The 13,864-nt window shown below is 37.1% G+C and overlaps 1 protein-coding gene across 1 annotated transcript in view; it reads right to left on the bottom strand.

Moving 5' to 3' along the window:
- The window catches only part of LOC107017787 (putative transcription elongation factor SPT5 homolog 1), a 16,534-nt gene extending 3,424 nt beyond the window's left edge, over positions 1–13,110 (bottom strand). Inside the window, exons 1-18 of the mRNA XM_015218051.2 lie at positions 12,792–13,110; positions 8,158–8,396; positions 7,660–7,806; positions 7,375–7,536; positions 7,210–7,293; positions 6,845–6,915; positions 6,396–6,756; positions 6,145–6,297; positions 5,957–6,054; positions 5,809–5,857; positions 5,585–5,737; positions 5,352–5,495; positions 5,151–5,247; positions 4,805–4,963; positions 4,496–4,544; positions 4,328–4,422; positions 4,164–4,233; positions 3,623–3,686 (exon numbers count right to left, since the gene is read on the bottom strand). Of these exons, the coding sequence (XP_015073537.1) occupies positions 3,623–3,686; positions 4,164–4,233; positions 4,328–4,422; positions 4,496–4,544; positions 4,805–4,963; positions 5,151–5,247; positions 5,352–5,495; positions 5,585–5,737; positions 5,809–5,857; positions 5,957–6,054; positions 6,145–6,297; positions 6,396–6,756; positions 6,845–6,915; positions 7,210–7,293; positions 7,375–7,536; positions 7,660–7,806; positions 8,158–8,396; positions 12,792–13,110 (2,514 nt within the window). The remainder of the gene's footprint in view (positions 1–3,622; positions 3,687–4,163; positions 4,234–4,327; positions 4,423–4,495; positions 4,545–4,804; positions 4,964–5,150; positions 5,248–5,351; positions 5,496–5,584; positions 5,738–5,808; positions 5,858–5,956; positions 6,055–6,144; positions 6,298–6,395; positions 6,757–6,844; positions 6,916–7,209; positions 7,294–7,374; positions 7,537–7,659; positions 7,807–8,157; positions 8,397–12,791) is intronic.
- Positions 13,111–13,864: the final 754 nt, after the last annotated feature.

The following is a 13,864-nucleotide window of genomic DNA, read 5'->3' as shown; positions in this document are numbered from 1 at the left end:
CACACACACACACTATATATATATATATATATATATATATATATACATATACATATATATATATTCTTATTATCTGCCTGTGACCCGCCCTTCGGACCAATCCCAGCCATCTTAACTCGGTGGATAATGGGCCCGTCCCTCTACCCTTCTCCACTTAAATACTAGATTTTGCTTTGCATGGTGTGGGGTTTGAACATGTGATCTAAGCCACAAATTCACCACCTTTTGCCACTCGAGCTAAGGCCTTGGGGATATAATCTATGTATTTAAAAGCAAGAAGCCCCTCAATGAAATGTTCACCTTTTTTGCTCCTTAAAAAAAATCACATGAGACAGAATTGTCATTTAATTATTTTCCTAATATTTAGAAATTTAAAATTAACTAAAAGTTTACTTATTGGCTTTTTTCCTCATTTGAACTAGGTAAAATGTCCTGATAAGGGAAGATGTAAACTTAGCCCTTGGGCGTAAGTCAAGCTTAGCTCAATGGGAGAAGGATTGTCCAAGCCTTATAAGGAAACTACTCGTCTCATTAACCATCGATGTGAGCACTGGGCAATTTTATCAAAAGCAAAAAGCGCAAAAAAACTCTTAAGATCTATTGGGGCTTTGAGCGTAAACCACAAATAAAGCATGGATTTCAGTTACTTTTTTAAAGGCGCAAAGGGAGAAAAAGTACAGAGAGATACAAATATATGAATGAAGAAACTGAAAATAATTGTGATGAAGTGACATATCAATTGTATATTGTGCCTCTCCAGAAGAGGTTCATTGGCAAGGAAAGTATGTCTTAGAACCTTGATAACGACACTGAACCACACATTAAGCGAGGTGAAGCGCTCAACAAATCTGCTTCTTTATAGTACATTTTGCACTACTTACAAGTTACTTGCTATATTTTCCTCATTGTCCCCTTTTTTGTACCTAGATTTGTTGTCGAGGGTCTTTTGGGAACAACTAGTGGTACGGTTGTGAAGGTAATGGTTAGGTTTGCATACATTTCATCTTCCCTCGACCCCACTTGTGAAATTTCACTGGATATGTTTTTGTTTTTGTTGGTACCAAAGAATGACCCATCCCAATTCCTTGTTTCCCAATGTTGGACCCCCATATAAAAATTGCACATGCTCTACCAATCTTGAGTGACATGGTGGAGTGGGTGAAGACACTTATATTAATGGTTTAAGGGATGGCTGGTCTCTTTACAACGTCTTGGCAACCTCTCCTCAAGAGCCAGCTATTTGGGTTGAGTTAGGCCAAAAATCCATTTCCTAACAACCTCTTAAGGTATATACACTCCCTCTGTCCCATTTGAATTGTTTTTTAACAAAATACAATCGTCCTAGAATAATTATCGATTTATGAATTCAAAACAAAACTTAGTAATTATTTCCAAATGTACCCTTATTTAGCTTTTAAGTCCTTGAAAAGGCATTTAGAATTTAATACGTGCAATTAATGTTGTTTGTCTTCATAGACTAATTGTATAATTTGTATACTCCCTTCATCCCATTCTAAATAATTGTCACAAAATCGTCGTGTAAGCCCTAACAGAGGATAAAAATGTTTTAGGAATTCAATCGTTTTAGGAATTCAAGAAAAAGAATTAGAAATTGTTTCCAACTGTGAAATTAGGTCTTAGGCCCTAACTCACACCTCAAAAGCTAGCTCAAAGTGAAGATTGTCCAAGCCTTATAAGAAGCCTACCCATCTCATTAACCACCGATGTGGGACTTTTGTCATTTTTTAACACCCCACCTCACGCCCAGTGCTTAGCATCTGGCGGATGGGCAATTTTGATTTTAGAGGCCCAACGTCGGGTGAGATGGAACCTGGCTCTAATACCATTTGAAATCAAGTCTCAGGCCTATCTCACACCCAAAAAGCTAGCTCAAAGGGAGGAGGATTGTCCAAGCCTTATGTGAGACTTTGGTCATTCTTTTACTACCGATGTGAGACTTTTGTCATTCTTTAACACCAACTAAAACCTTATATTAATGAAATTAATGAACTCTTATATTTATTGTTTCTAAAAAATTTAATAAAAAGGGTGTAAAAGGAGTTAGAGCGTCAATTAAATTGGAATATAAATAATTTTCAAAAAGAATGGGACATAATGCCTTGATTTAGAAGAACTTCGTTCAACACGAAAACGATGCTCTAGCTATTTGAATTTCTAAATTAGGCATCAAAAGTTAAGGGTAACTTTGTGAAAAGCTGGAAGTTCTATGTTCTCTCTCTAAGAAGATATTTCCGACACCTCTTAGTCAAAAATACGAAGATGCATAAGCAGCAGTCATCTGGAATCAATATTAATGAAATGGGCCAAAATTTATTCATGTTCAAGTTCTCTTCTAAGTTGGAAACAGAGAATGTAATGAGAGGTGATTGGCACCGGAAAAAACACAAACTCAACTTGCAATGGTGGATGCCGACGGTGAGATCTGCTCCGAGACATGAAGAGGTGAATCAAGTCTGGATCAGATTGATAGGTCTTAGCCTTCAGTAATGATCCAAAAGGTTTTCAAGGAGAACGGAGACCTCTGTGGTGGCTAGATACAAACTGAAGAAGAGATGGAGTTGAGAAATCACTCAAAATGGGTACGACTAATGGTTAGGGGTGACGGCGACGAAGTCCCAACAGTGGTGAAGGTGGAAAGTGAAGGTATTGTCTCTAAGATCCAAATTTGGTGTGAAGCTCCTGTGAGAATCAGTATCAATTTGGTGTGAAGTTCCTGTGAGAATCAGTATCGGAGCTGCCAGAAGAGAGAGAACATCAGACTAGCGGATAATAGAAGGCACATATAGTACAGGGTAGCATTTTTTCAAGGTAATATAGCTAGATGGGGCACGTGGGGTGTCCAGAAGAGGTGAAGGCCTTCCCTAGGTTGGAATACCCACGTGACATGCCATGGGGGAACATTATTCAGCCAACAGCCCTCTTATTCAGTAAAAAGAATTTGGGTCCAGATCTGCTGACCCAAAGTCAGCATTATATCATGGAATGTCAGAGGGTTGAATCAACAATAAAAAAAGATGCTAACAAAAAAAATATATCCACATATGGAAGGCCAATGTATTATGTTTTTCGTAATCAAAAAATGAAGGAGATAATAGAGTCATTATCAAAAAATTAAGGCCAAATAGATGGAGAAAAATTAGAGGCTAGTGGGACTAGAGAGAGCACTGTAACTTTATGGGATAGCTTACACTCTCAGGATAAATTATAATATCAACAGCAAGTGTAGTCACACAAAAATGGGGTCTACACAGGGTAAGAAGTATGCAGATTTGACCCTAACTTTCTATCCTCAGAGGTAGAGGTGTGGTTCCCAATAGGCCTTCGGCTCAAGGAAAAACAATCCAAAGTAGTCCAAAAAAGAAGTAATGGAAGTGAAAGAATAACAAAGCAAAATACTACGATAACTGAAGTACAAGGAACTACATGAGCAATAATACAACTACTAGCACGGACGGATAGAAAGACAATGCGACCTTGTTTGTGTCCTCCTATCTAAGGTCATTTCCACTACATACGATTTACACGTGCAACGCACATACACCAAATCACATTTAAGAGAAAAGTACGGTTTAAATAGAAATAAAGTGGAAAGTGTGAAAACCTGATATTGCGGACTTGACCCCCAGGAAGCAGGGTTTCCATCTTCCCAATCACCCCCCCTGTCACTGTGCCATTGCAACCATTTAATATAGAGAGAAAAGAATTGCAATTCACCAAATCTATGGCAGTAAAAGCAACAAACTAAAATAGCAAGATCAATCTAACGCAAGAGCATGCCACTTAAAGTGTAATCACTAACACACATGAAGATAAAAAATCAGCACTCATTATATCTAGCAAATGCACAGAAAAGCTTTCAAGTTCAAGACGATAATTCTATAACTTATAGTCATACAAAGAGGGAAAATTTACAAGTCACGTGTAAATTTCTCCTCTTTGTGTGGCTGGAAGTCTTAAAATTATAGCCTTAAACTTGAAAGCTTTTGTGCATTTACTAGATACAGTGATTGCTGATCTTTGGTCTTCATATGTGTTCGTGATTAGTTTCAGGTCTAAATAAGAACTAGGCAGATTACATGGCCTTCATTCTATTTTCAAAACCTTAAGCCATTGGGCTTATTTTCGCCAGAGAAACAACATACCTAGTTGGACTCATCGGATTCCATGCTCTGTCACGCATTGGCGTCCTCATGCCATCATGGATAGGTGTTGCTATAGAAGAAAATAACGAGAAGAGCTAAAGTCAAATAGCTGGGAGGGAAAAGAATGAAAAACACTATTGAAACAGGGCAGCAGAATAATGGACCTCCAGGATCTCTCATAGGTGTCATAAATGGGTGCAGTGGAGTCCTTGAAGGATGTGATGGTGTTTCACTTCCCAAACCATATCTAGATGGTTCCCTGCAAACAGAAAAAATTGTTAGACAATGAACATGAAAAATAACCCAAATTTTAGAATGGAAATATACTTTACCTGAACGGCACTGACACGTTAACATTATCAGAGATATGGTTGCGATCAACTGCAAGAAACATTGCAGTCAGCAATGAATGAAAGCAGTCAAAAGTTGAACAAACAAAAACTTCAAAGAGAATATCACGCCCTAAATTTGGATGACTGTCCAAAAGGTGGATTCAAGACAGCCTCCATCCACAAAATTTCCAAAAGAGGACCCTTAGCATTTAAGAAATCACCCCCCACCCCCACCCCCCACAAAAAAAAAGAGAGAAAAAAGGAACTCAGAAAAAATGAGGCTATTCTCAACATTAAAATAACACTTGCCTGTAACAACTTTCATCTGGGCTTCAAGTTCAACTCGGACTGAAGTTCCTTTGATATCAACAACACGCCCTTTACAGCCTTTGAATGGTCCAAGGCGAATTTTCACGTCAGCTCCAACTAAAGCATCGTGCCCTCGTCCACCTCTATGTCTGCCTCCATCTAGAACGCGCCAAGCATAAAGGTTGAGACTAATAATTAAATGAAAAACAAAATAAAGATAGAAACGGTAATAAATAGCATGTAATAATAAACATTGGATGATCAGGGCTCCACACGTTAACAAAAAAAATTTAATTTAAAAAAAAAAACTTATAACATCCAGATATCACCATTATCAGAAACTTACAACTCATAGGTGGGCCACCTCTAGATGATCTCATTGGAGATTGAGGAGCACGTGGTGGAGGTCTCATATGCGCAAATCTTGATGACATGGGGTTACCCTAGAGGAGTAGAACAATATTTGCCAGCAAGACAATTGTTAAGATAGAATTGCAAAAGCAACAGTGAGCTCAAACTTCCAGAAGCAAGAAAATACTATACATACATTTCTATCACCATTTGCCCGTGAGCCACCAATCAACACACAAGATTGGGTTTTGGCACAAATATAACCAGCATGCTCAAGGTGATGACGATCATAAATAAAAACTACTCCTCTGAAGATGTGTTCAACAGGACCTTGTTTTCCCTATACGTATCAAAAATTGTTATAACAACAACATACAAAATGTATACAGTGTCAGTCCCAAGAAAGTTCTTAGAAAAGCCAATACTCACTTTACAAGGACCCTCGAGAACTTTTACCACGTCTTTCACCGCCAAGTGGTTCTTATACCGATCTTGGGCATTTCCTTTCTTTTCAACTTTCGCTTTGATCTCTCTAAGTCTAACAAGTGCTACTTCAGGTCTATCAGGCACACCCTTAAGGACCTATATAACATCACCCAAATGTGAGCAACACACTTAGCAGAATAATTTCAACCTCAAACTACAGTACTCACCTGGAAGGCTTCACTGTCTACACGAATAATCACACCAAAGCTCTTATTGCTGCAGAAAGTGTAATCAATTAAGAAATTTAGCTGTTGGTTCAAAAAGGACGACACTGTTTCATGTCCCGTTTACTCTCATAAGAAGCTAAATGCTTACTCTAGAATTACAAGATCATGGAGCTCATATTCCCCAATACGAGTGAGACCAGATGTTACTTCAGAACTCTCAACAACATTATCGGCAAATACACGGAGCTGCAGTATAAAAAATAAAAAAAGTTGAATCACCATTGGTCTGAAGACTTCAGATTAGAGATCTCAAATTACCATGTATGCTCAACTTACAAGCTCCTTTGTTGTATCAGATACCAGGTTAACCACATGTCCCTGAACAGAGACAACCATACCAGTTGCACCTTCAGATGAACCAGATACTACTTTCACGTGATTTCCAAGATCAAAGTACTTGCATAGCTCTTTGTCACTAAAAGCCAAAGTCTGCTCCCAAAATAAGTTAATAAAATGACAGTACTCACTCATCATTCTGAGACACTTGATTCATGAAACAAGAAGTATTTAAAGAAGGGGAATATTACCAAAGGAAGGTCTTTCTGATTTGGTCTGATATGAACAGTATCTTCTTCGACTTTCTCAACATGGCCTTTCAAGTTTCTGAGATCCCCCTTCACCACAATAACGCGGTCACCCTTCATAAAATGACCTTTTTTCCTATTTGCAAACAAAGTAGATAGACTAGCCATATCGCCATCCCCACCCTCACCAGTTTGCCGGAATTTCTCGAGTTCATCAAAAGTTGGCTGTATATTCAGGGTCCTGATTGATTTCATTGACACTGTCTTATACAAGAAACCATCTTTGAACATCATACCTCCAATATTCTCAAAATAGTCACCTGACATCGGGTCTCGCCTACGTTCCACACGTAGGTTCATCTCTCTGCAATCAATGAGAAACAGATTAAGCAATTCCATGTAGACCATTATTTGTGCTCTTATTGCAACTAGAGACACCAAGGAACAATTACCTAGCTTCATCGATATTCATAAAGCGTGGTGGAGGAATAAATGCCTTTTTCTTTGGAGCTTCCCTCCCTTCCTACAAAAGCAATAGAACATGCAAGAAGGAACGTCAACCGTTTCTTTCGACAACAAAGATTTGTTTCGAATAGGTGAGCACAATATTAATAATTGCCAAAAAAAAACATCTTTATATAATGCTGTGGATCTACAAAGATGTATAAGTTAGCCAGGTTTCAACAATCCCTTTAATGAGATAAGGAATTCAATAGGTTCTTACAACATTAACATTTGATGCTCATGTATTTCAAGAATACAGAACCTATCAACTAACAAGTATAAGAGTTAAAATACAATAACCAAATGAACATACCAACTTGTTCGCAAGAGCCTGTAAATCAATCCTTGGGATTAATTTCACGACGACTTTCTGTCTCACATTATCTACATCCATAACCTACATAGCAGAAAGATCGAATATCAGAACAGAACTTCCAAATTTACTCATAACAATGTAAAATGCAGAATACTTGACAACCTTTGCAAGGTCTCCCTTGTAAGTTCCCATCTTCATTCTGACCCAAGTATCCCTGGCAAGATCAACCGCTTTGCTTTCAACTGAAAGGACATCAGTCATCTCCTTTATGGGGACCAGCATTATTTTCGCAGAGGCATATATATTGCGCATACCCTTGCACGCCTGAAGCATATAGGCATGATACAAATAATCAGGTTATTGGGTGGTTACACGATAGACACGTTATTTTAGCAAGTCACATAAATATAAGCCAAAACAGAGCATACTGTATCATCTATGACATACCTCCCTCACGTGAGCTTCTTTGTCCGCTTCTATGTATATATAGTTCTTAAGATGATCAAGGGCTACAACTGATCGAATTTGCAATTCAGGTCCTCTATCAATTGCCTTTTGCATTAGGCAAACCGCAACCTCTCTCTCACGGCCAATCTACAAAACATGATGTAGCAACAAATTACAAGACAAAATGTGAAGGTTGAAAAAAAATACAAAGAAATATACAAATGCCTAAGCACACAAGGGAGTGGCCCAGCCCAGTGATCAATGAAGTAGGAGAAGAAACACGATATCTCGGATTAAATCCTAGCGGAGCCTAAAAATAATAGGTGATTTCTTTCCTTCAGCCTAAGCCTTTGTGAGCAGAGTTACTTGGTACCCATGTTAGTGGAAGTAGCAGGCAACCGATAGAATAGTGAGGTTACATAAGATACCATGTACACCACTGTAATTTTAAAAAAATAATAAAATGCTGAACTTCACGGCAGAAAGCCAACACCATACCGCACATTTCACCATCCAGAGCTTTGGATCCCTGACAGATGGCAAGAGAGCTTGCTGCTCAACATCTGTTGCTTCCTCATCATACTCAACATGAGGTGACCTCGCATATCTTTGCTTAATGCTTCTCGTAAGCTCCTCAAGGTCTTCTTCTTGGTCCTCGTGCGGCAACAGTCGGTGACGATATTCACGTCTGGCGCCATCCTCGTCAGGAATATCTGCTCCACTATCTACTATGAAATCTGCAAAAGAAAATCTAACAATCAACACCAACAGATAAAACACAATCAAAACCAACAGATAAAACACAATGCAGGGAGAAAGATACCACAAGAAAAGCTCAAATTTATTACTCCGTTTATTTAATTATTATTTTTTTGAGCAAGGTAAAGTATTACTCCGTTTATATAAAATAAGTTCCCCTAATACTTTTCCTAAACAGAGACAAACTCAGGTCACACCAGCTTTCAAACTCATAGACTGGACAAGAATTCCAGCTAGTACATTGTAGACTGCAAACAAACTGTACATAGCATTTCGAACTAAAGATTTCCCCAAGGATAGTGTCACAGCTACAACAGCTAACCCAGAAAGTATATGTGACAGATGTTGAATAATATCCTTTTTGGGGGCGCAGTGGAAAAGTTTCATTTAAAAACATCAAGAAGATATTGCAACGGGAAAAAGTGTATTTGCTCATGTAAGCAAGAACTAGTGTAGACTGTAGTCTAATATCAAGGAAGAAACACATCCAAAAATAGCACAACTAGTTACAGGAGCTTGATTGAGCCAGCTAAATAAGTTAAGCCATTGCTTTTAGAGCACAATTTGGAGCTGAGAACCCATCAAAACATCTCTGATTTCTCATTCCAAACGCATCACGGACACCAGCTTACATATGCTTTCTTGATACCGTTACACATGACGCAAGTCAGTTCAAAAAAAGGAGAAAGGAGAAGAACATGCTGCTACTGTATAATGCAGGAATAGTGTCCAATATTTTCTAACTCTATCTGGCACAAATAACACCTGTTTCATGTCTGAGTGCTCCTCCCCCTAAGGTTAATTTGATATAAGGCAGATTTCAAATTATGTTACCCAGCTAAAGCGGAGTGGGTGGTTTTGTCCATTTGGCAATCAACTACTTGTGGAGCAGAGTTGTAGATAGTGCCTCGCCGCAATGAATATTCCATCTTCCACCTGAAGGTATGGAGAAACCCCCGCTAGTTTAACAAACAATTCCATATCTCATTCATCTTCTAGTCCTGAATGTTCCTCCTGAGTAGTAGGTCACTGTTGTTGTGCTGCCAATTTTGTTCGACATTAGGCTCTTGGTTGTTTGCCAGTGCACATAAATTATGAAGCTCCTTATTCAATGCCACTTCCATTATTCCAGAATGATATGTGTGATCCCTCTATTACCTAACCTGAATGTTGAATTGAACTAGAAATCCTCTCACAGTTCAAAGATATGCTTCCAAGGATATGTATCATGAGGTGGGCTCTGGCTTGTTAATATTGCTCAATTCACCATATTTTGCTTTAATTACAGCAGTCCACAGATTTCATCTTATTATACCACCAGTGTCATTACACTGCATACTCTTTTATTGTGTAATGGCGAGGTCTTCTATCCCAAGTCAAGTAATTACTTTTTAGCCAACGGTGTTAAATATATAACCGAGCTGTTTAGATAGATATGGGGAACATATAGATTTGATTGAAGCTGAATTAAAAATAGGCCAAAATCCAAATGCAGATGAAAGAGAGAGCAAAATAAGAGGAGATATCATGGAGAAGGAAGTCGGCATGTTTGTGGCTAGGGTGCACAAAACCAACCCAAACCGCAAACCGAAAAAAAAAACCAACTAGTGCTTTGGTTTGACATGGTTTGGTATTGAAAAAAAAACCCGACTATATTTGGGTTGGTTAGGTTTTAACTAAAAAAGAAACAACCCGAGACCAAACCAACCCGACATTATATATGTAATTTTCAAAATTTTATTTTATACATAAAAATATTTACTTTGATATAATTTTAAAACATTTCTTATATATTTCATAGTTTTTATCTTTTAATATATTATTTCAAGTTTAAACTTAGAATTCGGAATGATCCAATAGAGATTATAGTTCATAGATGTTGATAATTATAAAATAAAAATCAAATTAATACCACTGCCAAAAAGAAAATCAATTCAACACTAAGAATGACAACAATATTGAATATTTGTTAATTAGTTTTACATTAGTTTAGACAATTTAAATATTTAGTAATGTAACTAATATTTATTAAACTTATTTTAGCATTAGTACTTTTAAGTTGTGATTATTTCCGTTCTGACTTTACAATATTTATTTATATGACGATTACATTATTATTTTTTATTGAATAATTTTGTGTCAACAGTACTCATCACATATTTCGTGTTATTTTTCTAAGGAAGACCTTAGATAATTGTATTTTGGTTGGACTAAGGAAATATTTGGAGCACAAGTTAATTATATGTTTGTATGCAAACTTTACCCAAAAAATCCAAAAATTTGGAAAAGATCCGAGGTTCATTAGTTTGGTTTGATTTATGAATTAAAAATTCGACACAATGGTTTGGTTTGGTATTTGAAAAACCAGAACCAACCCGAGGTTGAAAAAACCCAAATTTTATTAATTTTGGTTTGGTTTATAAATTTTAAAAAATTCACAAATGGTTTGGTTTAATATATGAAAAATCCAAACCAACCCCAGTCATGTACACACCTACTTGTGGCTAAAGCAGAGAGATAGAAATACCAAGTTTTTATTCAAAAAATGGTCATTGCTAACAGAATGAGTAATCATATTGATGTGATAAAAGTGGATGGAACAATATTAGAGGATTTAGTTGAGATATAAATGACTTCTGGATTCTTATGAAAGTTTCATTTTGAAGACTGAAACATAGCGACCTATAATCAAATTAAGACTAGCTCCTACGACCACTGATGAAAGGAATATTTCGCTCCAAAAGTCATTTGAAAAGGAGTTCCTTGAAGTAATAAAGCAATGTGCTAGTCACAAAACTCCAATACCACATGGGTATACTATCCGGTTCTTCCAAAAGTGGCGGAATTACTTGAAAGAGGATAATATGGAGGCCTTCATATATTTCCACGACGAATCTGAGAAGAGCTTTAATGTCACATTTGTACTTCTTATCCCTAAAAGAGTGTGGTTAGAGGATTAAGAGATTGTAGAACTATAATTCTACTTGGTAGTTTCTACAATATTGTGGCTAAAATTCTCTCTGAAAGGTGAAGGGTGATGCCTAAATTAGTGTCCAGCAGTCCTATTGAATTCTGGATAGGGAGGCAAACCATGGACGTAGCTTTAACCGCTAATGAATGCCTCGATACTGGGCTGGGCGAGAAGATACCATTACCAGGTATAATGTGCAAACTTGATATTGAGAAGGCATACATTCATGTGAATAGGGAACTCTTGTTAAAGGTTTAGTCTTTGAGAAGAAAATGATGAACTGGACTTGGCATTATATGACCACTTTCAAGTTCTCGGGCTCTTTGTACAATACATGGACCATCACAGGGTTTCTTTGCTTCCCAACAAGGCCTCACACAATGAGAATTGAGATCATTTTTCTCCTTTCCTATTCTAATTGGCAACGGATGGACTTGGTAAAAGAACCAACTTTACAGTTCAGAAAGCTGGATTAGTGGTTCCAGAGTGAAAATGCAGACAGGATAACGACCTCTCTATTTCACATCTTGTCTATACATATGATTCTCTTAATTTTTGTGAATGGAAGTGAGTCAATTAAGATATTTGAGGCTGATACTATGTGTGCTTAAACTGGACCAGGAGCAGAATAATTCAATTGAACACAACTCAAGATCTGATTGTTGTTGAAATTTTAGGATGCCAAACACAGTTTCTTCCTACTAGTTACCTGGGATTCTTCTGGCGGCACAAGCAAAATCTGAATTTATTTGACAAGGAGTAGTGGATAGATGGAATCAAAATTGGCTAATTGGAAGGAGCAATATCTTTTTCGCAAGATAAATGGTTGGGATATCTACCCTTAGAGAATAATATTAAGATTCGTACTTGAAAAAGAATTCAAGTAACAGAATATTTGGCAGGCAACAGTTGGAATACAAAATTCAGACGAAACACAAATGATTGGAGCTGAATCAGGTTGCTGAATTCTTCAGCATACTCCTTCATCTGTAAGCTTAACCACTGATGAAGATCATTTGAAAAGGAGAGGCCTTTGATCATTTGATAAGGAGAGGCCACAACAAAGGGATTTATACTGTCAAGACATGTTTCAATATAGCATAAACTTCAACCAACTTCTTTTCCGGACTTCAATTTCAAAAACAAAAGATTTCGCAAGTTCAGCTTCAAACATATGCTCAAATTGACCCTTAAAGATCTGAAAGACCGTGTCATTGAAAAATAAAACTCTCCACCTATACCGATCCTACTTCATCTGCTTATCCCCAAATTCCAATCTTTTTTTAAAAAAAAAAACAATATTTTCAATCCATTTTTTATGATGAATTCTTCATTCTATTCAGGCAACTAAACAAATCAAGCTGAACAACCAAAAGGAAACAGAATAAATAGTAAGTCTAACCATCTTCGCCTTCTTCTTCCTCTTCATCCTCATCACTATCTACAGCAGCTTCTAGATCAAAAAACTCCGAACCAGTCCTCCGTTTAGGTCGTCTTCTCCCACCACCGCCTCCACCTCCACCGCCATAATCCTCATCATCATCGTCCTCATCCTCATCGTCATCTTCCTCCGCCGCATCATCAATAAAATCTGATCTACGTCGTTTCCGTCCAGCCTTCCCTCCATCGTCCTCTTCCTCCTCGTCCTCCTCTTCATACACGTCCTCTTCTTCCTCCTCTGGTTCATCGTCATCGTCGTCGTAGTCCCGGTGGCGCGGCATATCGGAATTGCTTCGAATTTGTAGAGTTGTGTTGAGTTATAGGGAGATTTTTCGAAATCCTTAGGTCCAAGTGTTGAAATGGGAAGGTTTCACTGGATTGTATAGGGTGATGGAACCCTAGGTGAGGGAGAAGAAGATTTGATAAGTGTAATGGGAAAACAATGGAGAAAAATAACAAAATAGTCCCTCAAATTTATAGTTAAACTCAAAATAGTCCTTAATATACATTTTGTTATTTTTCTTCTCTCTCTTTTTGGGTAATTTAATCAATCTTATTACCAAAGCGGAAACTCAAAAGTAAAAGAATTGTTCTCGACAATCCAAATACTATTCTATGAAGAAGGTAATAATAATATCAGTTATTTATTTAGATCGATGTACAAATAGTTGGACATGAAGTTTTCTGTGTGAAAAAGCGGAAGCGATTATCTTTTATTCTATTTTATTTATATATTTGAAAATTTGTTATTCTCCAAAATATTTTCTAAGAATAATAGATAATCGCAGTTAATTTTGATCTCATATGACGAAATTCAATAATTCTACAATGAATAACTTGAATGTTGATTTCGTCTCAACGATTTCTTTCAAAAAGGTAGAAGCTTGAAATAGTACAAACTTTTATTTTAGGGTTTCATGATTATTATATAGTTATCCTTATTTTATCCATAGTCAATTTTTCTTTCAAAGTAAAGGTTTCAAAAATGTTTACAAGTAGCAGCTCTATTCTGATCTGTTACATTCAAGAATTTTC

Source organism: Solanum pennellii, chromosome 4 (genome assembly GCF_001406875.1).
Source record: "Solanum pennellii chromosome 4, SPENNV200".
Taxonomy (NCBI): Eukaryota; Viridiplantae; Streptophyta; class Magnoliopsida; order Solanales; family Solanaceae; genus Solanum; species Solanum pennellii.
This window is presented reverse-complemented; position numbering and strand designations above follow the sequence as displayed.